This window comes from Amblyomma mixtum, chromosome 1, assembly GCF_055824585.1.
Source record: "Amblyomma mixtum isolate Tamu chromosome 1, ASM5582458v1, whole genome shotgun sequence".
NCBI lineage: Eukaryota > Metazoa > Arthropoda > Arachnida > Ixodida > Ixodidae > Amblyomma > Amblyomma mixtum.
This window is the reverse complement of record NC_143012.1, coordinates 316496827-316522225: the sequence shown is the minus strand read 5'-3', so window position 1 is coordinate 316522225 and position 25399 is coordinate 316496827. Positions and strand designations below refer to the sequence as shown.

Here is a 25399-nt window from a genome sequence, read left to right as displayed (position 1 = left end):
AGCCCCTACCTCGCCCTCTGCGGTCAACGCACCAATAGAGTCCATATTATATGAACATGCCCCGCTGACCTCCCTAAACCAGAGTTGGCAATCAGCGTTTCTGAACAATGGGAGGTCGCGCTGCTAAGATCGGGCCTGGCTGTCCAGAGCCAGGCCCTCGAACGAGCCACCGATATGGTCACGAAGGAATGTCTTCTGATCACTTAGCGTCGACCTCAAGTTCCGTTTTTCTTTTACTTTTTTGGAACTAATAAAGTTTATACACCATCTCCTTCTCCACTACTCTCATGCTTCCCTCGTCACCACAAACATGACTGATTCTATCAAAATTTAAAGCATATTTGCAGCAGAAGTCCACGCTGGATACATTATAGGTGACACATATGCTGATGGCGTACATAAAGTTAGCGTGCGTCGAACTATGCGCGTTCAACTCTGTTAAACAGTCTTGTCCTTTGCCCGATTACCGCATCTGTAATCTTTGGACATAGATTATGCCCGCACAGTGGGCTTAACGCCATTGTGCCCTAAGCAGGTTAAAACCACTTAACAAAACACATTGCGTGGCTAGTTGGCCACGTATTTTTTACTCGAAAAGTAGTCCAGTGCTGCACTTTAAGACGAGGACACAGAAAGAACTTGACAAAGCCCGTTCTGAGGATAAGTAAGACGACGCTCTCAGCTGGGAGACTTGTGACTGCAGTTAGTAAGCTCTTTTTTTTTTCTGCAGAAAGGGAAGGCTCTCTGGTACTCTTAATTGCGTATGTACAAGCGTGGATTCGTGACTTCGAGTGGACTGAAGAGAAGAAAGACGCCACGTGCGTGATATGGACATGCAGGCACCTTTCACCTGAACCTTCCCACCAAGCCACGTCTGACCGACTGCTTGTTTCTCCCTCTCAGTGAAAAGCTATGGCCTGAAGGAAGATGACCTTTCGTAACGATCGGAGACAATAACAGAGGGTCGTTTAATGGCAGTGAGAGAACCAGGGACTGTAATTAGAGAACGGCGATGGTTTCCTACCGTTAGTTGTACAAAGCGGAGAGCCTTTCAGGAGCAGCGTCTTTACAAGTAGGTACTAATTATCCTCCAGGCTAACAGCGGGAGTCAGGAGGTGAAGGAACTGTAAACGGCTTCATTCGCCACGGGTCATGGCTGGAGCAGTTCTCCCACTGCCATCCTCTTTGTATAGATGATTGCACAGGACGAAGAAAATACCTGCTTGTGGTCGCAGCGGTGGTGGCGCAATCAGCCGTGCTCGCTGCGAGAGTCTATGGAACGTTGGATGCAACTGCTCTGATGTCAATGCGGGCCCCGGAGATGGAGTCGTCCAAGACGTGCTTTGTTTTGAGCCCAAAGCAACGACGTCTGTGTATTTCAGGGATGGAGCCGTTTCGAGCCGCTAACCTCTTGCGTCATTCCCCGTATAGCGTCTCTGAATACCTCGATAATCAATCAACGTAGCGGGCCGTGGCCAAGAGCATGGCTGCAACAGCAAGGATGCTTTTCCGCCCTTTGATGGGTCTATCCTGCTTTGCGGTCAATTCGCGTTTCCTCGACGTAAGAGCTCACGCGTCAGTGATGTTAGGGGCGCAGTGCGACTCGTGCAACGGCAACTCATGAATGTTTAAAGGAGGAAGCGATGCTGGAAAGCATGCACTAGCCGCGCATGGCCGTACACGGACGAATAGGCATAGCTGTTTGTTCCCTCTGCTTTACCGCCATGTTTATGCCATTTTGCTACGCATTCTTTTTCTTTTCTTTTTATTACCGTATCATTGTTTCCAAACGGAAGCTACAAACACGCAGTAGGTTCATGAGTAATGTATATCTTCTTACGAGCATCGCATGGTAAAATGGAAGCGAAACACGATTTCCCGGTCTCGTCTGCATAAACAGCGAGCATTTGTGTTCGTGGATCCACACATGCTTGTGACGAGCGCAGCAGCGATCATGCGTTTTCTTCGGTTGAGCGGATGAAGCGATCGACCGGTAGCGTTTGAGTTGAGCGCGGTTATCTTGTTTACGCGCGAAATATGCCTCGGCCGCTGTCCTCTCTGCACTTAAAGAGAAGCCATGCTTTGGCGGCTGTTCGCCGTTATTACGATGAGTGCCGCGAAGAAACGCACAGTGTCACCATCCCGGAGATGATCGAGCTAGCTATAGAGAGTTTCGAATGTGCCTGCAAGTAAATTCCGAAGAAGAAAGAAAACATGGAGCCTGGTTGCTATCTAAACTAGGATAGACGGCAATTCATGATGGTAATTGGAATGCAAGGATGCTGACTTTATAAATATAAGTGTTGAAACTCACCGCATTAAAGTAAGTAATAGAAAACTGCCCTTTTTTGTGCGCTTTTTCTTATCATTCTACTTATGCTGCCTCGGTTCAGGAGTGTGGCGTATGTTGCTCTGTTTCACGCTGTCTGCGAAACGTGGTAAAGGTGGACATGACGCCATGGCGTTCCATGGAAAATGAAAGTGCTAGCGAGGGATGGTCCATTTCACTTGGTGTTTGCCACGGTCATTTCTCTAGAATCATTAGTTGTCACGGCGGGCCCCCACCGTTGGTGCACGGCGGGCAATAAGGAAGTCGCTCAGGGGATGGCAGCTGCGAAAGCCGTTGCAACGCATAGCGTCGGAGCAGCGGAAACGCTGTCGTCGCTCTGCTGACAACACCGCTAAACTAACGAACAGCCACGCACCGTAGTTGTTCCGAACGCGGAATTAGAGGACTTCATTAACTTTCGAGTAAAACACGTGACACGAAAACTGAAACACTGGAATCTCCTGCACGAGAGCATTTAATGATGATCATGCAAGAGGGGGGGGGTACAATTATGCAGTAATAATAACAATAAAGTCATTTACTATCAAATTTACGTGACACCGGGGGGCCTGAAACAGTAGGTTTGTTTTATAGCCTGCATTTTTAGGAAGTCAAACTCCCTTCACTTCAGCAGTGCCAAAAGTGGTTATGTAGGCAGAAAATTAAGCAAATAACTCAACGCATACTCAGACACGAGCAAATATGCATAGAGCTAAAATTTCCTACGTCTCAAAAAAAATCTTGAAATATAGTCGGACGTCACCAAGCTGAGACAGAGGAACAGTGATCGAATATTTTTTACACTTCTATATTAATCAAGCTCAGTCAAGAAAGGTAAGCACCAGGCATGTTTTGAATATTGGAAAATTGTAAGGTACTGCTATGGAAATATTGAAGGTAATGGTCCATTCTTCCAATGTGTAGCAAAACCTTTTTTTTAATTCTTTTCCACCGCTTGCACTCAGCAGTTAAAGGTGCACTGAAGAGGAATCTGAACTCGTCTTTTTGCAGCGGGAACTCAATCTACACGTTCCGAGCATTCTTAGAAACTTCGATTTATTGCCCTGTGTGGCCGATTTTCCTAATTAAATCGAATTAACGTCCGGCTCCCGCCTTTTTTTTTTAATTCTCCCTCGTACGGTGGGCGGAGTCGACCAACGCGGGGAGTGCCTTTCACCCAGTCCCGTGGCGGCTTGCCGCTTTGCCATCGGCGGAGTAATACGTAGTAGTCCGTAGAAGCAAATAGTCCGCGCGTATTTTTATTTCTGTGGGCTTATTTTGCAGTTATATTATCTGTAAATGAAACTATTTATTCACGGAAGCCTAAAAAACAAAATGAAGCGAAAGCAAAGCCTCCACAAAGCTGGCTGAAGGGCACTCCACGCGTTGGTCGACTCCGCCCACCGTACGAGGGAGAATTAAAAAGAAATGCGGGAGCCGGACTTTAATTCGATTTAATTAGGGAAATCGGCCACACAGGGCAACAAGTCGCAGTTTATAAGAATGCCAGGAACGTGTAGATCGAGTTCCCGCGGCAAAAAGACAAGTTCAGATTCCTCTTCAGTGCACCTTTAAGACTGCCACAGAAAACCAATGGGGAACGCTTTCGGCGACCGCCAAAACGTTAGTAGGAAAAGCATGCAAGCCAGCCGACGGAAGACCTGCGGATAGTGAAATCTTACTCAGTATGAAAAAATTGAATTCATAAATTTTTTCCCGTTCAAAACGGCTTCTGCCAAGCATTGTTGGGTATGTTAGAGAAACCCCTCCTTGAGCCACGATATAAGGAATTTCATACAGGGAAACCGCTTCAGGAGTGACGCAACTCGTCTAGTGCGTACCGCTGTTTTTCCGGTGTCGCATCAGAGATAAGGTAAGAGGAAATGGCAAGTCGGACACTAATTATGCAACAAACACGCCTCCTCTCCACGGGAACCTCTCTATGCAGAATGCCTCCGTCGGTACAGCGACCCACACGTGTCTACGCTGGCCGCATACGTCGCGAGCGGGGAACAATCACATCGTGCGCGTCTACACTCAGCGGGCGCGGCGCGAGGCTAAAAACAATGGAGCATCTGACCTCACAGCTGGCCCCTTATTAGCGCGAACTAGGGAGTGGCGCGGCGTCACGCTGCAACATTCTTTTGCCACGTGACTTGCTCTCTGCTCCCGCAAATCATTCCGGAATGGCCCCTGCTGTTTCGGAGCTGCGTTGCGGTCTTGCGTTATAGTACGCGAGCTACTGGAGGCCGCGTTGAAAGTGCCAGTAAACATCCGTTATGCGGAAATTCCGGCGATGCGTTACAAAAAGCGACACTGCAAGGAATGCACGAGGTATCCACAGCCCGGTGCCATTCACAACGTTCATCTGGATGCAGCATGCTGGCTACTTTAGTAAGCGGATGATAAGAGAAAGAGGGAAATAGAAATAGCTTTCGCAGCGACGGTCATCAGCTCGAAGTGAGCGCGCAATCTTACGGCGACAGGTTCTGCCTTCGTTTTATGGCAAGCTGCATACCAACGCACTTCATGCACGACGGGAAGAACACTGGCTGGCATTCCGGTCATCACGTTCACCATTGTTGATAATTATTCTTAGGCAATTAACACAGATGTGAATAAAGCGCAGCTGCAATTACAGACGCCTGGCCAGCTCACTCTGGCAAAGGTTAAGCCTGATGAGCTCGATCCCCCTTTTCATACAGCTGTGGTGATGCGAACGCTGCTATCCAGATATACTAATCTAGTATTCGACCACTGGCTTGCTTTCCTCTAAATTAATTTCTACACTCTAGCTTGTCCACTATCTGCTGTTAGGGCTGCGCCTGTTAGAGAGCTAACTGCGGACAAAATAAACTTTTAGAATAAAATTCTGACTCCTTGCCGGGCCGTCATCTCAGCGTAAAAAGATTCAGGGGGAGCACTTTGTTGACCTAAAGTGGGATGAGGCGAAAGCCTTTAGCGCGGTGTTGCTGCTTGTGTCACTGATGTGTGGTTAAGATGTTAATTAAGTACACAATTGTGTGTGAACCTTATTTGTTGGAGACACTGGAGGGCGCTTGGGTGGCATCAGTCTGATTCTACGCCTTTCTGCAAACACTCTCCAGCTTCCTAGACGAGGAGAACTACATATGCGTTGACAGGAAGTAGCGTAGCCATTAGCACGCTCGGCTTCGGAACGGAAGGATGGTGGTTCGAATCCCAACACATGCTTACGCTCAGTTTCATACGGCCGTTTTTTGTTACGGAGCCGCTCATCTGTAAAATCTCCCGTTATTATTTAAAAAATTATAAACTGACAATTCTTTTAAAGGCAGCGAGATTATAAATTGTTCTTTTAATTGCAGCTAATTGCAGTAGGTGCCTATCGAAAGCACTCCCGCATTTCCCCGTGTGTATATACAGAATAGCTACCCTTTTAAGAGCTGCCCGCTTAGGTTGAGCCTGATGTCAAAGGAACACAAGTCGCGTGTGAGCGCGGCTCTCTCTCCTATGACACACATAGGCACACATAGAAGAGCAGCAAACTTCAATTGAATGACATTAGCGAGCGGCGCTTTGTCGTAATCAAAGGCATCATTAAAGTGCGGGTTAAGGCCGGCTTAATTCTACCGCACTTCCGTTCTTTCAACAGGCCCCGTTGGGGTCGGCTCTTTGAAGCACTTGTTTGTGTCTCTCATTGCGCGCGGTGCTCGAAACGTTCGCCTCCGCTTGAAGAACGCAGTAACCAGAACAGACTCAGAGAAAAGGCTCGAATAAACCAATTTAAAAGGTGCTTGCAATTGCGCTAGTTGGAGAGTCTAAATATGCTAATGTCGCGCTCCTTGGAGCTACAGTTAGAGTTGCTGCATCGGGGTTGAATTGAATGTCACATTATACTTGCAGCGTCGCTGAGAAAAATTCCTTCGCTGAAGATGTCCACCACACGGTTCGGCGAAACACCCCGACGTGTGGTTATTGCACAACTGCCGAAGGCTTCAAGCAGTAGTCACGCATTTTTGCAACATCCTTTCTGGTCATGTTCGCTAGAAAAAGAAAGAAGGAAAATTTTCATCCACGCACGCAAACGCCATAAAAGGACAGAGAACTAACGTGTTTTGTGCCCAATGTAAAGGTCTGAGTAACATTTTAAAGCGCGTCATACCATAACCAATAGATATAATGAGGGTTTCGCCGTAGTGCCAAATTCTTTAAGTGTACACTGCGTGTCGGACTTGTGTTTCTCCCTTTCTATCTGTCTCTTTGTGGCAGCTGGAAATTGCTGGTATTGCGTTATTTTGCACTATAGCGGCGCATCGTTCAGAGTGTTGGCGTGCAGGCACTCTGCACCCATTTGAAATCGAACACGACGCATTTTGCAAGCGAGTTATTCTTGACTGGCCGGCTGATCGCTCATCCCATCTTTGATTATGACACGTGCCAAAAGGCACGAATGCCGACTGGCTACGAGCCAATCTGACAGAGTCAGCAGCATTGAATTTGGTCCCTGGTTGGCTGACGCCGACGCTAGCTCCAGTAACAGCTGCATAGTTCCAATCAGACATAACAGAGATTCAAAAACCTAAGCGTTGCCCTGGATGTCATGGGACAAAACTAAAATGAATGTTCTCCTAACTGAAAGCTGGCGCGGGCGTTGACGCAACATTGATTCTTTTTGTTCATGCTGAATTTATTTTATAGGATATAGCGACATATTTGTTTGCCGTCAAAATCACGACATTTTGTTGATATGTTTTAACAGCCTGTCGAACAGCCTTATCACCTGTTCATGGACTATTCAAGCTTTTCCTCTTCCTCTCTTTACGATCGTCGCTCGTTGGATGTCCTGGTGTTTTCATTTCATCGTAACTTTATATCACTACGCAGTATACAAAAATACAATGGCCAAGGTGACCCTAGATTCGTGACTGAAGCTCGTGGCTGAAATTAAATCCTACGTGAGCATTTCACTGAACACGTTGAGTCTCCAATAGGCCGCACAAGCCACACCGAGTGCTTCAGTTCTGCGCAGCGACTTGTAAATGCCAGTGTCGCAAAAACTCGTTGCGTGTTGAGGAAGCTCTGAGCGTAAGCCAGTATCTCAGCGGATTCCGACTCGATAATTGCCCATAATTTCTTGAATCATGTAAGTGAATTGAGTATTTGTCGATAAATCGGCGAAAGCCAAAAGAAGGATGGTAGCATGAGCTCTGAAATACGTAATAATACTTCAAAATGAAAAAAAAAATGTTCAAATATTTGCTGCCATCACTGTACTGGCGACCATTTCAATGGAAGATATAATTTCGTGAACATGGAACTGACACAATAATGTTCACTGCCTTGAGGGCACGACTCAGATAATGCTAGTTTGTGGTAGGGACATTTCCTGACGTCCCATTAACCCGTTTAGCTCGTCAACAGCGACATTGCCGCTTCTCACAGGACGTGATCATAATTTTAGTATCGAGAGTAAACGTCGGCGACTGCACGCAACAAGCGAAAACAGGCAACTTGAAGTGAATCGCCGGCAGTTAGCGCGAGGCAAGAATAAGCAAAAGGTTCCATCACTCTCACTGCTTAATCCTTCCGCTTCCGTGTCCATGATCCTGGTGCCCCGGTGGTCACGTGACGGGTGGTGCGAGTGCGCGGCGATTTCAGAAAGCCACTTGATTCAGGACGGACATTGAAAGTGACACTGGACGCGTCCTGCACCTCCGACGGGCAGTTATACGAGCGATCTGTTCGCCGGGCCGATCGGTGATGGCTGTACCCGCACACTGCCTGCCTCCCGCAACGCACGCTTCTAAATTGGTCTTCCTGCGCGGCGGCTTCAGCGTCATTCAGTGTAAGCGTTGGCGCGCCGCCTAGCGTGCGCGCTGCGCATATCACCAAAACAAACGTTCGCGCTCTGCGCGCGTGTTTTCTCAGGCGCATCGTTTAAACAATCGTCGTTTTCGCGAAGCTTTGGCGAATTCCGCAGCTGAAGAAAAATCGTCGCGAAGGGGCGGATTTAAGCGTGTAAAAATAGAGGAAATTTTTTGTGGGGAAATCGCCTTGACCCCCGTTTCTGCAGCGAATAAAGAAGGAGAGTGGCCACAAATCCGTTCTTCTATTAGCGGATGTTTAGCGAGTGCTATCTCCGAAGTTCCACTGCGGGGCCACTGGTGTGCAAAACCGAAGGTTGGGTGAGTTGGCGTACGTTTATGATGAAAATTAGCGCGAGGGGAAACAGGAAAGATGGACAGGACGACCCAGACATGCAGACGACGCCGACGCGACACAAGGCAGTTCCCTGAGCACTAGTAGTATGCCCAGAGCAGATGAGTGACCCTTCTGGTATGTTTGCAGTCGGCACTGGCTAGACGGGTGCCGAAGTTTTCCTGAAAAGACACGTATCGCGCCTCTATGCAGGTCGCGTACACCCGAGCCGTCTCTCGGCGCCGTTCGAGGAGCTCTACCGGTTGTAAGAGGCGCGCCTAATCTGTCTACTTGCGTGACGCCGTAACACAGCGAACGCATTTCGCTGTGTGGCACACGGTTGCGGAATACCACCGATCGTATGTGCCTCAAAACATGCGCCAGCAGAGAGCACGATTATCCAGGTCTGTGCTGTCTGTGCGCAGGTCAACCTCCAGATTGAAATTTATTTACCTCCTCTACCCCAATCACTTTAAACTAAACCCGATGCATTATCTTAAAAAAAACCTTGCAGGCACTCGTCACGAATCAGTCACAGCAAAATTATATAGCAGCCTATTAGCCGCGTTAACATACATAAGCACTCATTACTCCCGTTCACGACTGCCCATTGGAACAAATTATCGGAAGACATACTTTTGTTTATTTAGGCTTTCAATATGTGGCAGTTTGTTTTTCGCTGCACACGTGGCATGATAACTTGTTCTGGCTACCGATCAATCTTTTTCGTGTGTTTTTAAAGTAATATGTCTTTAAGGATATTTAAGGATAAAGGATTAAAGACGTCAAATTTTTGGTTACGTGTTTTTTTGTTTGTAATAATGAGGAACGTATCAGCATACATGGATGACCATGTTGTATTCACCTATGACCACTAAATAATTTATAGTTGAATTTCTTTCGCATGCTGATTCGATTTCGGATATTGAAGTATGCCTTACTAGAATCGTCCTCATCGCCTTAAACTTAGCAAGCTGACTGTGCGTAGCTTTAAACAGGGTACTTTCTTTGTTGTTTTATTTTATGGAGCACAAATTTATTTTATATTGCTTGGAAACATACGTCTCTCAAAAGTTCGACTAATTACGGTAGGGGCTTTGAAAATAACAGCAACAATTTCGGGTCTCCTCTGAATGCATGTATTACGTCCTCAAAAACAAGGTCCTATTCTACGGATAAGTTTGCGCAAAACAGACGGGACTTAGAAGAGAAAAACATAAACAAGAGCAAGTCTGTCTTGTCTCTTCTCTGCGTTTTTGTATGCTAAGCCTCATCACTTTTGCGTAAACTTTTCCTTGAAGTGATCGTTCACCAAACGGCCCGGACAATCAAAGCTTCCCAAAATAAGCCCCCGAGCTGAAAGGCTACATGACCACGCCTACGTATTGCAGACAGGTGCTAATGCAAGAATCTGCGAAATCTGCTCCTCACATGCTTAACAAACTTGCGATATATTCATTTCCTTTAGAGCAGCAAACAATAGCGATCTCACAAGCTTGAGGTTTCCTTCACGCGCCTACGTTGTAAAATTCGCCAATAAATTTCTGTCTTCCCAGATTTTGGCGGTCTCGCTTTTAAGTTCGGTGCGTTCTGAACCCGCAACTATCGACCACTGTCTCGTGTCATCAGTCCTATTCTTTGTTAAGGGGCGGCTTCTAGAAATCTCGCTTCAACAATTCGGCTTTCGTTTTGCTGTTGAACTTGTTTCTCCTGGGCCGTCTACATTTAGAAGCTCTAAAAGGAATATGTGCTCCGCTGTAGAAAACTTCTTTTGAGACCAAGACGGCTACCAGGTTAAAACTATCCTATGCTAATATTTCTTTTACAGCTCTGTGATCATAATTCACTCCTTCTAATTTTTTTTTCTCATTCCCTGCTCGTAAAAACCTCTTTTCCCGTTCAATTTTTTCAGATCACACAGAAAAATAACTTTGCTGTTTGCTTTTATAGGCCAGTTTTCTGCTTTCAATATTACTTGCACGTATTACTGCAATATAATTTGGTCATTAGGACATCACAGTACAAGCCCTGGTCAATCCTCCACAGTGAGAACGTGCCATTTGCCATTTCAGGACAACGAAACAATTACAAAAATACCGAAGTCTTTCTTTCTTTCTTTCTTTCTTTCTTTCTTTCTTTCTTTCTTTCTTTCTTTCTTTCTTTCTTTCTTTCTTTCTTTCTTTCTTTCTTTCTTTCTTTCTTTCTTTCTTTCTTTCTTTCTTTCTTTCTTTCTTTCTTTCTTTCTTTCTTTCTTTCTTTCTTTCTTTCTTTCTTTCTTTCTTTCTTTCTTTCTTTCTTTCTTTCTTTCTTTCTTTCTTTCTTTCTTTCATTTATGATAAGAAGTTCGTATATTACTTCTACTAGTAGTACTGGGTAAACATGGCGTGCAAGGGCGTATTTCGAACGGCCAACAATGTACCAACGAGAAAAATTTGGAGCTCTGAGTGAGTTTTGACATTTTGGTCAGTCGGTTCCTGATAAAAGAAAAAAAAAATTCGTGAGGTTCAGCCAAAAGCAGGCTCCTCTCGCATGCGAAAAAGAAAACGCAAAGCACACGTGCTCAATTCAAACATTTCCAGGAACGATAGCGAAAGCACTCGTTCTAAGTGACTACGTCGGAAAACGAACACGACCTGAGGCGAGGTGGGGGAGGAACGAGGAGGAAATCAAAGGGGTGGGAAAGAGGAGGGCGAGGCCTTGAAGGTGCCGTCAGGTACGTTCACCGGCCGCTGTGTCAAGGCCGCAGTGCTGCTGTCAGCCGCCGGGGTTTCCCTCGACGAACAACAATCGGCCGACCGACCGGCCGTTGCATCCCCCTGCCAACGAAGAACCAAAGACGCCGCGCCGGCTGGCACGAGTCTCCACGGACCACATCCGCTAGTGGGTCGCTGACGTCCCTGCCACTCCGGTTGAACTCGCGGTTGCCGGACGTGAGTTCACGCCGGACGGCGCATTACGGCATCCGCGCTGACCGATGATGACGCCGTCTACGAGGTTCGCTCAGCATCACGACGAACGCTTGATCCCACTTCGCGATTGACTGTTCGTGCTAAGGGATTCCCCGTCGACTGACCGCTCGTTTTAGCGAGAACGTCGATCTCGGTTCGTCGGCTTTTCGTTGTGACAGGAGAAGGAAAACCGAAGTGGCAGGATAGTGAGCACACAGAAGCTGACTGTAATTATAGGTGTTTTACTCGATACAACGTCCCGTGCCACACGTGCGTAGTATGGGCCCAACAACCTTAGCTCACCGTTTATGTATTCTCGAATAATGTAGACAATTTTTTCGTTTATTTAGGCTTGCTGGGAGGTTGCAATGGTGCTCAGTAATGTCAACGGCAGAAAGTAAGGTGGTGCTGTTTCAATCGTCAAGCAGGGCAGTTTTGTACAAAATAATCACTAATCTGCAACAACGGTTCTACGGACCCACCGAGGCTGAAGGTTTCCGCCTGCTTCTTGTTGATTTTGTGATGTTTCCATGAAGTAACCTAAGATTGGTGATTCTTTACTATACCGCAGAAATGAACTCCTCCTATGTATAAAGCCGCCACTCGGGAAAAAAATTGTAAAAACTGGTGCACTCCACCAAGGACGAAAGTTATGCTTCTTCAATACTATTTCTGCGCCTAAATAGTTTGAAAAAGAAACTTGCAAAGATAGAAACGTCGTTCCCGTGTACCCAACGGGGAACGGCAACAAAACTGTTCATTGACCACAGACTCTCACGGTCACCTCAAATATAGAACTAAGCAGAAGTACCCAGCAGGAAAAAAGCGCCTATACATTTCCCTCTTTTATGGTGGAGAAATGAAAAGATGTACCGTAAGATATATAATATTTAAATAATTAGAGGAAATCAGTAAAACTAAGCGACGACAAAAGGGTCCATCTGCTCTCACACAGGTCAGTCACTTCTCTCGAAGGGAGGATTACTAGAGTAGAAGAAAGATGACGATGATGATAAATTTTAATGGCGGCACGTCATTTGTGACCAAAGAGTGCAATGACAAAAGGTATTTTTAAGCATGAAATGCTTTTAGCTCCCGTTGTCGGCAGTGTGGTGACGTCACGCCGAGACCGAGAGCCATCATCCGGGCTCTGAAACGAGAACATCTGGGCACCATACGAGACTTCACGAGATTTAACGAGACTCTCTAAGCCCTCCTACGCGACCGGCATGCAAGCGCCGTTGATCTCTAAACGAGTCGCAAAAAATAACTGCTGCCAGTGCCTTCTCAATGTTTATCAAGATATCAGTCGAGCTGGGCGTTTGATAATCCACGGAATTATAATTTCCGATTTCTAATAACGCGTGCAAAAAGCACATACATGCCACAATATTTAAGCATGAAATGCTTTTAGCTCCCGTTGTCGGCAGTGTGGTGATAGTCACGCCAAGACCGAGAGCCAACATCCGGGCACTGAATTCCACTCATCCGGGCACTGAAACGAGAACATCCGGGCACCGTACGAGATTTAACGAGACTCTCTAAGCCCTCCTAGAGGACCGGCATACAAGCGCCAGTAGCTTCGCGCCGAACGGGTGGTGGCGTTCCTCCCTTCCTGTATGGTGCGGTTCGGGTGTCCACTGAGATGACAGAGAATTACTGCGCCATTTCCTTTCCTCAAAAAGCGTTTCGTTCAAAGGGCAAGGCATCGCGCCGAACGGGTGGTGGCGTTCCTACCTTCCTGTAAGGTGCGGCTCGGGTGTCCACCGAGATGGCAGAGAATTACTGCGTAATTTCCTTTCCTCAAAAAGCGCAAAGACGGCACAGAACAAGAAGGGGACACAACAGCGCTGACCAATTAACTGTTTTGAACAAGGGGAGCTTCCTGCCTGCCTGTCTGTACTTTGCCAAAACGTCGACACCTTCAGAGACGAGGCATCACGCCGAACGGGTGGTGGCGTTCCGCGGACTGCCTGGCAGCGCTACAACACGCTGTCGCGTTCCACTCCTAAAGGCGAAGCTTAAGCGTCATTAATTAGCAGTTTATTAGTATTCAGTCATTAATCAGTCATTACACACTAATCAGTAATTTGTCATTACTTCGTCATGAATTATGTGTGACGTAATCCAGTGGTAACATCACCAGTGTCACATACGCAAAGTGGTGCTGAAAACGCTTTCGCCTCTATGCACTTCGGACAGTTTCGAACGCGCTGCATATACGAGGTCTGTTAGAAAAGTATCCGACTTTATTTTTTTTTTTGCGAACACCTGATGGATATGAGACAAGCGCGCTTGCATCAGGCGATCTTGAACCTTCATGCGCATGCATGAATTTTTTCCCGCCTGCCGATAGCGTCAGTCGCTGGGAAGCAGCGTTTGAGTGAGGCAGTGTGCAGTGCTCGTCGGTTTTTTATTGCAAGGAAAATGGCGGAGTGAAAGGAGCAGCGCTACTGCAACATATTTTGCCATAAACTTGGCGACAGCCGAGTGGAAACCATTCGAAATATTCAGACGGCTTTCTGTGAAGATGCTATGAGCAGCACACAGTTTAAGCAGTATTACAATTGTTTTAAAGATGGCCGCACATCGGTGGAGAACGAGCCACGCTCCAATCGGCCATCAACATGCCAAAATGACCAGGTCATTGCCGAACTGAACGCTATGGTGATGCGGGACTGTCGCGTGACTATCCGAGAATTGAGGAAGAGGTGGACATGAGCAATTTCTCCGCACATTCCATTATCACCGAAGATTTGGCCATGGAGAGAGTTGCGGCGAAATTCGTGCCGAAGCTGCTCACGGTGGAGCAAAAGCAGCTTCGTGTTGAAGTCTCACAGGACATGCTGGATTCCGTCAAACAGTGACCCCGACTTCATCAACATCATAATCACTAGTGACGAGTCTTGGGTGTACAGGTACGACCCGGGAAACCAGATCCCAGTCGTCAGAGTGGAATCATTCCACGTCACCAAGACTTAAGAAGGCCCGCCAATTGCGCAGCAATGTGAAAGTGATGCTGACTGCTTTCTTTGACACCCTCTGTGTGGCAGACCACGAGTACGCACTCTACAGGGTCAAACAATGTCCAAAGAGTACTACAGGGATGTCCTCCGTTGCCTACGTGATGCTGTGCGGCGCAATAACCCGGAGCTGAGGTCAACAGGAAATTGGCGCACCCATCTCGCCAATGCTCGTGCACATTCCTCGCACTCGAATCAGATTTTTTGGTGAAAAACCAGACTCCTGTAGTTCAACAGACTCCTTACTATCCTGATATGGCCCCTGCGATTTCTGGCTGGTTCCCAAAATCAAAAGGCGATTGAAAGGAGCGCGATTTCAGACAAGGAACAACATTATGGCTGCAACGACAGCTGAGCTAAACTCCATTCCGAAAAGGGCCTTTTCGGAATACTTCCCACAATGGCAGCACCGCTGGGAGAAGTGTGTGGAGTCCCAAGTAGACTACTTTAAAGATGACTAGGTTTGCAACGCTCCAGTTATGCCAGCTTTTTTTCAACGGCCAAAGGTCGGATACTTTTCTAACAGACCTCGTACATTCTTGTCAGGCCTGCGTCTCGTCGTGTCCGCGTGCGCTTCGCATTATGCCCGTAAACATTTCATGCTTACTCTACTCTCGGTTACGGGAGAGGCAGAGTTTTTTTCGTATACACTAAGTGGGCTCAAATATTCATTTCCCCAGCATTTCACCCCAGATAAGCCGAGCATCAGGCCAGTGGAAAGCTTGTACTGAATGTGTCACGGTGGGTACCTGGCAGCACTGGGAATCGAAACGAAACGGAAAAGGGAGCAGCTCTACAGGTAACTTCCGCGCAGATGTCAGTCGGGACCAACGTCCGAGAACCTTCCAGTGCGATAGTATGAAGCCGTCAAGCATTACTTTTGGGGGTACCAGAGATGCTGAGGAAGTGTTCTGGGACAATTCAGCTCGGAAATGTAGCGATCAAAAACGTGCCTCTGAGCTGTAGCAGCGGAACCGGACGGCACGGAAGAAATTGGTGGGTGGGACAGACTTCCTGCCAACGTCAGTTTGACGTCACGTGTAGTGTTACACACCAGTGAAAGGAAACGAATGACGGAACAGTTCCTTTCGGCAAGTTCTTTTCCACGCCTTCAGGTAGACTTCCTCCTGGCAAGCACGTAGGCTTTGTGGGCGCCGGAAATCCTCTCCTCAGAATCCTAGCCCGCTTATACGGCGCTACGGTGCTGCTTTAATAGTTGGTGTCAGAACTTGGTGAATACCCTTGAATCCTGCGGTACGTGCTACACTCAACAGAATTCGCTGCGGAAACTACGACATCAGCGAACGCAGCTCCTTGATGCCCTGCCTCTCTTTCCAGGTGTCGCGTCACGTGAAGGTGAATGCATCACCGACAGCTCTCGTTTCATAGTACACAAGGTCACTGCTCTTCGCTAAGCTGCTAAGAAAACGGCAGTCGTGATTCCCTCACACTGTCCACATGCGTCAAGGATAGGGACTTCAGCTTTTCAAAGAAGCGCCTGCTTCTGAACGCTACTCTTAGCCAGACGCAGAGCAAACACTAAAGGCTAAACAAACTTACAAATCTCATCATATCACACGCGGGAAAGACACTGTAGCTGTAAGGAGATGGAAGGTATGAATATGAGTGTGCGTACAGTCATAGCGAAGCACGCCCGTTGCATCCGTCTTTTTTCTGTGTCGTTAACAGTGGTACTCTAGTGGCCTGATTACTGACGAAAGAGGTTTGTCTTCTTGTTTTGTATTACAAGCAGCTAAATAGTCGCATGAAGAAGAAAGAAATAGCTATTTGCGGCATCTGGGCTAAATATACGCGAAAGGGTTGTCTTTGAATAGAGGAGCTTTGTTACGTTCGACTCCTTCCGCTAAAGCGCCGAAGCATCGGAACGGTTTCTTGGTGCCTAGAAAGAATCTCCAGACATCTGGAAACTGTCAATAGACACGACTTCGAAGAGGCGTCGGCGCGGCGGCCTCGGCACCCCGAAGGCAGGGGGCGGCGTCAACAAGGGTGCCCCCTGGTGGTTTATGGGGTGGATATACGCTGCGCGGGAACGGTCCTCGGCTCAACTCCCATTAGCTTTGCCAAACCCAAACGGAACGCAACGGCATGGTGTGCCGGCGGCTGTTCTGTGTTGTTTATGGCCAGCGCGGGTGCTGGCGTGCTCGCGCTTCGGTAACGACTGCCTGTCTTCCTGGAACCTTTCGGCGCAAGTGCGACACCAGCCCTCCGTGCCCACGGCTCGCTGTGAAGTGGAGGTGTCAGACTTGCGTTTTGGCTGACGAATGGCTCGACCTTAACGGCTTGTCATCGTTGCTGCGAGGGATCGGCCGGACAGCAACTTCGAGGAAGTGGCGAGGGTGAAGAGGGGGGACGTCCTTGTGGGCGGACCACTACAAATGGACACGTGACCAAATTCACAGTGACTGGACGCATTTTTAATTAACCAAATTTCCCAACTAGGAACCTGGGGACAGGACACCCTATTTAAGCTGCTGTTCGGCATGGAGGGAGGTTCTTCAATCTTGTTACCTTGTCTCCCTACTTTACCCTACTTGTCTCACCTTAATCATGTAATTAAACCTTTATATTTTACCTGACGCTTGTCTGGGAAGTTCCTTCTATGTGCCGGCAGTCTTAGGGAAACTATGCGAGGGACCCAACTAGCTTCCTTAAGTCTTGTCAATTCTGCCAAGGGTAAGGAGTGCTACAGACTGAACGTCTTAGGAATACAGCGTTTGGATACCACATATAGAGTGGGAACAGTTGGTGCATCGGTTTGCCCGTTGAGCGAACATCATAAAGTAGCCTATTTGAGTACCGACGTAATCATTTCTGCTCCGTTAGTCGCAAAAAGGCATTAACAGCAGCAAAGTCCTCGTCAGAGCGCCGCGAGTGCTATAGCCTCAACGAACTGCAATTAAGATGGTCGAGTTAGAGTCTGTAGACGTGGCTTTTATGAATCAACAATCCACTGGCGACAGTGTAAATGTGGGATTGGATGATTATGGTGCAGGCCCACATATTATAGGGCTAGGGCATTGCGCGAATAGCTCGAGCTTGTACGCACTAAACAAGCCGATGACGACTCCTCCCCATCATTATCCCCCCGTCTCAACAACAGCGCTCAACGGCCATGCACTGGATACCGAAAAGAGCACTGTGTGTGCATCACGCGCCATTTTGTGTGTTTTTTTTTCGTATCATAAGGATATTACTGCTCACGGCATAGGCCACAAGGACAACCATTCATTTTCCTTCACTTCGTAGCCTAGTAGGGTCGTTCTTCAAGATGGACTACTCAGCGAAGTATTCGCTCTGTAACAGCTGTTTTATGGCTTGTACGGACTCACAGGCCGAGACAATCCACGGAAGTTTTAACGTATGAGCGGGTGCTTTGCCAACTGTATGTCCTAACCATCTCTGTTAGGCGGATTCGAACAACGGGCGCGACTAACCATACACAATAAGCCTGGGAACAGTAAACGTTCAGTTACATGCTATTACCATCCCTAACGAATGGTCCAAACAGCTACCAAATTTCAGGAAAGCTTATTTCTGCAAGAGTTTGCTTGGCCCAGTCATGTAGAAGCCCTGCTACGACCAGTCAGCACTCGAGTCTTTAGTTCCAAGTGATTAGCGAGCAGCCAAAGCTTGGAGCGCGTTGGCGTAGCTCGCGCTGGTCGCGTGCCCGTCGCTAAGGCGCACTTCCTCCGAAGCGAAGCAGGAAGCCGTCTGAGTTTACTCCTTCAGGATGGGAGCCCCACCTATGGCGTCTTCCGCTTCAAAGCGCGCGATATTCGCCAGCCGAGGCGTTATCGATAGGAAGCAACGGCTCGCGCCGCTTCCTCGCACGAGTCGCAAACGGGAAGGTGCTCACGCGACAGCTCGGTAGTTGTCAGGCATAGGTACCAGTAATTCGAGGAGAATTATTAAGGAGAAAACCTTTAATGCCTCATCGTTGTCGACAGAAGGTTGTCAGCAGAGGTGCCACGCTTTTTTCTAGTCAGGCCAGGAAAAGAACCTTTGTGCACGATGGGATTCGAACCCCCATCCTTCCGTTCCGAAGCCGAGCGTGCTAATGGCTACGCTACTTCTTGCCAACGCATATGTAGCTCTTCTTGTCTAGGACGCTGGAGTGGGTTTGCCGAAAGGCGTCGAATCAGACGGATGCCTCCCAAACGCCCTCCAGTGTCTCCAGCATTTAAGATTCACAAAGAATTGTGTACTTAATTAACATCTTAACCACGCACCAGTGACACATGCAGCAGCATCGCGCTAAAGGCTTTCGCCTCACCGCACTTTAGGGCAACAAAGTGCCCCCCTGAATTTTTTTTTCTGTAGAGGGTATGAAGAATAGATCGACTTGACTGCATAAAATGCTTGCCGTTCCGAGCCGTTCCTATTGAACAGCGCTTGTCGGCAAAATTATAGTTCGACGAGATTCGCGGTCCGAGGTTGTAATGAGGGACAAAACTTGCGCGGTTGGACGTTCACCATCGTGCCCTGAAATGCGTAAAGCGCATCGAAAGAAAAGAATCAGATCGCCGGTGTCTTGAAGCAGAGTTAATCCAACAAATACTATACCGAAGTAGATGCGCCGTTCGTATTCTGCGCAGACCGTGCTTGAAACACGGCGAAAGTAAGGAAAGTAAAGAACACACGAACTCCATGATGTCATTCTAATGTTGTGGCATGCGTCATGACTTCAATTTCGCGCCCGCATTTACATGAACATGAACATTGTTAGAACATCGGCTGACCTTTTGACTAGTGTAAAAATTTTTGTTGGCCAGCAAGCCAGCTCTGCGGCTTCTTGTCCATACCGGCGCCCATCACTCGCCCTAGTGTGCCTGGCTTCAGAGCTGTGCATCTAGGGTAAGCTGCCCACACCCTAATTTTATAGTTCTCTGCCTCAGACTTGTGTCGTGTTTCTAATAATGTTTGTTTTTTACTTCTATTTTAAGTGATGCAGAGCACAGTTTATCGGGGAATTCCCTCAGCCACGTCCATTTGAAAACGTCTATTTGGATGGTGAATATCTGCTATGAAAGCTCGTTCAACCTCCCACGGATGGGAACAACTATTTGAATGAAGTGATGAATTGGAATGGAAAAATTTTCACCAGTGACAAAGATAATGAAGTCCGTACAGATCCGATGGACACTTGGCTGCTGATCAGTTTAGGATAGGGCGGGGTGCCTGCAAATACGGTTCGGTTCTCGTACATCGATTTTATTGCCAGCAAGAGAAAATTCGCCTTGAGGCTGCGGACACAATGAAGAGTTTGGTGCTAAGATACGACGCACCACAGAAAACACGTTTCATCACCTTTTAACGTACCGCTTTCAACGTTATATCGTAGCACAACTTCAGCCACTTAGATCACTCTTTTGGCTTTTCATAAAACGACAAAAAAAAGGGCCCAGCGAGAATCTATCATTCAGAATGTAAAACAAGCTCACCTTACTTCTGGGGCGCCTTGTCTCTTTCGCCGTCCAAGCACCCAAACGAGCAGAAGCAACTCACAGTAGGGCACACCGGAAGTCAGCAGCAGTCCGTCGAGGGGTCACCGAGATGATACGACAACGCACTGTTGGGGGCGACACTACTGCCCCACTGGACCTCGTTCTCCGACGGCGACCACCCGCCAAACACGCAGTTGAGAGCCCGTCCAACGAACAACGTTGCGGCGTTGATCTACATCTCGCGACGTATCATCCGCGTGGCGACACTCAGCGGGGCTTCAGGGCGACGAGATGATTGAACCAGACAGCTGCGAAGGGTAACGTTTCTACGAGCTCGCTCACAAATGCAAGTGCAACCGCTGAGTTGCTTCTGCTGGACGACGTCGACGGAGCGGGAAAAAACCCCGCTGGCTTTCGAAGAGTGCGTCGTCTGCTAGGAACGGCCGGCCGCCAAACGACGAAGCGGCAACGGCGGTAGACGGCGGAGAAGGCGCGCCGGTTTGTATTTTAGATCAAGCCCGCCGTTTCCTTCGCCGTCGCCTTGGGAGAGAACGTCCGGATCCGGTTTTCTGCTGCGACTCTTCTCCCTTTCGCTTTCGAGGGAGCTGCGACGCCTTTCCCCCCCCCCCCCGCGTACTTTACTGCACGTTCTCTTTTTGATTGTTTCTCCGTTTCGTTTCAGCTAATTTCACGGCGCCATTCTCTCCCTCTAGCCGGCCTTGCCGGCCTTGCCCGCAGCGGCACCAACTCTCGTGATGTCGGGCGCGAGGGTCTCATTCTCACAACAGACGAGGTTTGTTCGTTCGTTGCCTGTATCGGCTTTTATCGGAGCTTTCTTTGTTCTTGTCGCCTTCTTACGCGCGCATGTCTGCGCGCGTGCCCAATGTCTGGCAACAACAAGCACCCCGCTGGAGAGGAAACGCTGCGGTCCGTATGGCGGTCCAGTAAGCAGCTGAGTGAAGAATGTCGTTGTCGCCACGTGGAAGATCGCGTGTTGCTCTGTTCACGCCTGGTTGATCAGAAGATCTGGCGACTTAAGGAGACCTTGCTGCGAGTCGGCACGCACGTTAGAACCTTGATTGCCAAGGATGTGTGTCTTAAGCGCATAAAGGAAGTATCCATGATCGAACGTAACAGTGCCTCGATTGTGACCGATGTTACACAGCGGTTACACAGCGGCTGGCAAACCAAGCCGGTCTCTACTACCCAGTGAGGGCCTCCTTGCCCGCACGACGTAATGGAAGAAGGCCGACACGTGCCCACTGTTTTTCGGGGTCGCGCGAGGGTAGGTGAGGGAAGGACGCCAAATGAGCTTCGCACGCGCGGAATGCCGCTCGACTGGTGTTGTTTCGCTAACATCTGATTGCTGTATAATAGGTGTATTAGGCATCCACTATTGTGGACAATCCTCTGGAGACAGTGACAGCTTAAGCTCCCATCGCATAAACCTTGCTTGCAGCTCGCTGCCTCGCCCCAGTCGTGGCTTGTAGAGCTTCAAATTAAGTTTAGTATCGGTTTTTATGAGGTTGAACGTCCCAACATGGCTCAGGCTTTGAGAGACGCCGCTGTGGAGTGCTCCGGATAATTCCGACCACCAGGGGCTATTAAACGCGCACTGACATCGCATAGAACATAGGCCTCTAGCATTTCGCCTCCATCGAAATGCGATTGCTCAGGCCGGGATCGAATCCGCCTCTTTCGGTCAGTAGCCGAGCACCATAACCACCGAGCCATCAAGGCGGCTTATTCAAAATAGCCACTTCTCGCTCTACTGTACTATTCTTAAGACCCTACCTGCATTTTAGCGGGCAAGTTGAAGGAAGACACGACATGGGTCTCGGCATTCTGCAAAACTAGCACGTAATACGTCTGCGTTGTTTCAATCAAACGCTGTTGGATGCCTAAACTGATAAGATCACTGAGAGTTTCTGCTTTAACAAAGAAGATGAATGCAATTTTTTACTGCGACACCAGTTCCGTTGGCACTTGGCAGAAATTCAGACTTTGTCTGTGCGAAGCATTGATGAGTGAAACTTCCAAACTCCAGAAAGACCATCACCCACAAGCCACCTCCCCGTAGCACCTCCCCCCCCCCCCCCCCCCCCCGCCACACACACGCACACACAGTTAGGAGGCTGCCGATACACCTGCCGCCACCCTCGATCCACCAACCAGCCACCCGCCTTCTCCGTCTACTAGCGCCATCTACACTTACCCCACCCAACTCTGCCCTCCAGAGGAGCCCGAAAAGAATTTTAGGGTTCCGCCCTGGATGCTTAGGGATCAACTCTAGGATGTAAACTGTCATCGTTGACGAGGAAAATAGCAGAGTCGCGGGTCATGCGTCTTGCGGAACTAATGGCCTCTTCCGAGTTCCTCCGTACCATGTAAATAATATGCCAACAACTTCGTTGCTATCGTAGGCAACATCATATTTTCAGCGCGCAACGCGAGCATTGATTGCAGCGCCCTTGTTGGTAATCACTTTCTTACACACCCTCCTTTGACATCGGCTGGTGGGGATGTGATTGAGGAGCAAAACAGCTTACGCAAGATTTGCAGATAATCTATTATTTGATGGGGCCGGGCTGTCAGCCAGCAGCAAGCGAGGTATGGCAAGCAGTGACAGCCAATGCCAGAGTCAGTATTCAGCATCCGTTCATTGTAAAGCGACACGAAGTCGATCGAAAAGCGCGTTATGAAGGCAGCCAACAGTCATCGAAACCTAGGAAAGCATTGAGAAATGTCTTTATCATAAATACTTTTTTTATTTGTGATGTTTATCAGTGGAAAATTAGCAGTTTACTAATTTTATGGCTGCAATATTATTGATTTGAAAGTGAATAAAAAATTTCTGGCGGTATAGGGTTGCTAACCGCAAAATATTGTGCGAAAGCAGGCTGCTGCAAGTAGACACTAACGCCACGTACCTGAAAGCGCGATTGAAAGTGCGTTTCCTTTCCTTTCGTGACTTGCGCACAGATGGAGGTTGATGAAGACGACGACGTGCAATGCACAGCACCATCACTTCAGAGGCAACAACGACAACCAGACTGTGTTCCATGTGATATTTTAGTGTTCATAGGACTGTTTAGTCTGCGGAAGAGCCGCATGGCAGATCGTCACGCAGGGCCGCCACGTTCATCGAAGTCTTTGTTCAGAGAGCAGTGTGGTATGGTGCGGGGGGTATATATATGCTGCGCAAGATCGACCTCCTGCCTGCTTCCCTCTCCTCGACGCATGTGTGTGTCTCCCGGAATTTTGATGTGCAGGCAAAGTGAGAGCTGGATGCTGGTGTGATTGTGTATGACGGGTTGCGTGATGCGACCTCCTTAAGTCCGAATTGAAGCCTATCTGGGTGGCTGTACTTCCATGCAATAAAGAAAAAAAACTGCAGCGATAGCATACCGCTCTTGTGCAGATGCCAGCGAAGCTCATCTATTAGCGCCACCATGGGTTCGAAACTCAGTCGCGGCAGTATTTATTTTTCAAACTGGTGAACAGCGCAAAAAAGGCGGGACAACGACAAGACAAGCGCTGACTATCAACTGGGTTTATTGAAGGACGGAAGGGTATATATACAAAAACATAACACAAAGAAGTAAGAAGATAGTGTGAAAAGGGCCGTGAAAATGAAAACCTATGTCACATGTGAAGTGATGTAAGCTAATTCATTGTTGCTAAGTGCCACGGAAGGACTGCTGATGCATTCGTCACCTTGCCTGTGGATGTGATGCGCTTCCATTATTTCGCGCGTGAGCTTATCTTTATGGCGGAACAGAACTTCGGTTCTCTTGTTTACGTCGGGCAGACCGGCAGATGCGTAAACAAAAGGCTCATGGAGCATGAAAACACAAGGAAAAGTGACCCTCTTAGCCACGTTGCCGCTCATTGTGAAAAGTGCAAATGCCATCATGAAAGGGAGCAAGAAAGGAAATCGGAACAAGACGGCGGGATTCCGCGCACAAAGTTCCGCTGCAAAAAGTGCAAGTGCGCACCGGAGTACAAGAGAACCGAAGTTCTGTTCCGCCATAAAGATAAGCTCACGCGCGAAATAATGGAAGCGCATCACATCCACAGGCAAGGTGACGAATGCATCAGCAGTCCTTCCGTGGCACTTAGCAACAATGAATTAGCTTACATCACTTCACATGTGACATAGGTTTTGATTTTCACGGCCCTTTTCACACTATCTTCTTACTTCTTTGTGTTATGTTTTTTTATATTTACCCTTCCGTCCTTCAATAAACCCAGTTGATAGTCAGCGCTTGTCTTGTCGTTGTCCCGCCTTTTTTGCGCTGTTCACCAGTATGAATGCATACCAACTCGCCCAGATCTCAGCCTTACTAAGTATTTATTTTGTTGCTGCAGGATGGCCGAGGTCACCCTCATTCAAAGCCTCTTTTATATCCCTTTATTTTCCGCATCATGTGACTTACTCCGGACGCCTTACCACACACCGGATTTTCCGTGTTATGAAGCCAACAGTGCTTTCGCAATAAAGAAAAAAAAATGACTGACGATTTAGCGCAGTTAGCCCAAATGCGAATTAGGTGCACTAGCACTTTGGTTTTCTCCTCGGTTTCGGTTAAAGGCTCGGTTAAAGGTCAGGCAGGCTTGAGACAAAGAACGGCAAAATCAGGCTTGAGTTCCGTCTTAATGGCATGACGCGATGGCGCTAATTGGTCCATATATACGGAATTTTTCATTTTCTACTTTACAGTGTATATATAGATGTGTCAGAGTCCTCATATCACTCCTGGCGCAGTGGTGCAGCAGTTAAGCGACGGGCCACTGACCTTTAATGGCATGTGTTGGCATCGCTGGGGTTTGTGAGACCCAGGTTGCTGTTCGCGGAGCAACTTCTCGCGACCAATCTGTAATTTAACTGCCACCTCTCACTGTGACCAGTGTGTACGTGCGTGTATTTGTGTGTGTTCGTGTGTGTGTTTAGCCTTCAGACATCGGGTTTTTCTGAGAAAGCGAGTAGTGGTTCTACTGCACTAAAACAAGCTCATTCCATGGACCGTTGGGATCCGAACCCATGACCTCCGAATTTCGCGTCCGTTTCTCTACCAGCTGAGCTAAGCCAACGGCTACCCAATCTTCCACTTTCGGGGTTATTTATGCTGCGCGTACTGTAACCTTGAGAGTATCCACGAGCGCTACCCTCGTCCATAACGGTGGGAGAAGTACGCCCCCTCTTAGCGCGAGTGTCTCATAGAACCTGATCGAACAGCAACGGCGGAAACTGCGCGAGAATCCTCTTATGCTACCTATGGCATCAAGACTGCCAGAACCGAGACACTCGTTAAGCCATACATCTGGCAAGGGCAAGGAAATGAGGGGCATCTATTAAAGAAGCCAGCAGTCAACGAAACCTAGGAAAGCATTGAGGATTGTTTCTATAATAATAATTTTTAAAATTTTTACTGTTGACCAACGGCAAGTAAA

At 48.1% G+C, this 25399-nt stretch overlaps 1 protein-coding gene across 4 annotated transcripts in view; it reads right to left on the bottom strand.

The window, feature by feature from the left end:
* The window catches only part of LOC149372559 (allene oxide synthase-lipoxygenase protein-like), a 39317-nt gene extending 18828 nt beyond the window's left edge, over positions 1-20489 (bottom strand). Inside the window, exon 1 of one of the 4 annotated variants that reach the window (XM_089567061.1) lies at positions 19948-20489. Coding sequence is in view for 2 of the 4 variants with exons in the window: in XM_089567059.1 (XP_089423185.1) it covers positions 7886-7913 (28 nt within the window). In the remaining 2 variants the exon portion in view is untranslated. Of the gene's footprint in view, positions 1-7885; positions 8301-19942 lie in introns of those variants that run through there. The other 3 variants (XM_089567060.1, XM_089567059.1, XM_089567058.1) reach the window with 3 other exon arrangements.
* Positions 20490-25399: the final 4910 nt, after the last annotated feature.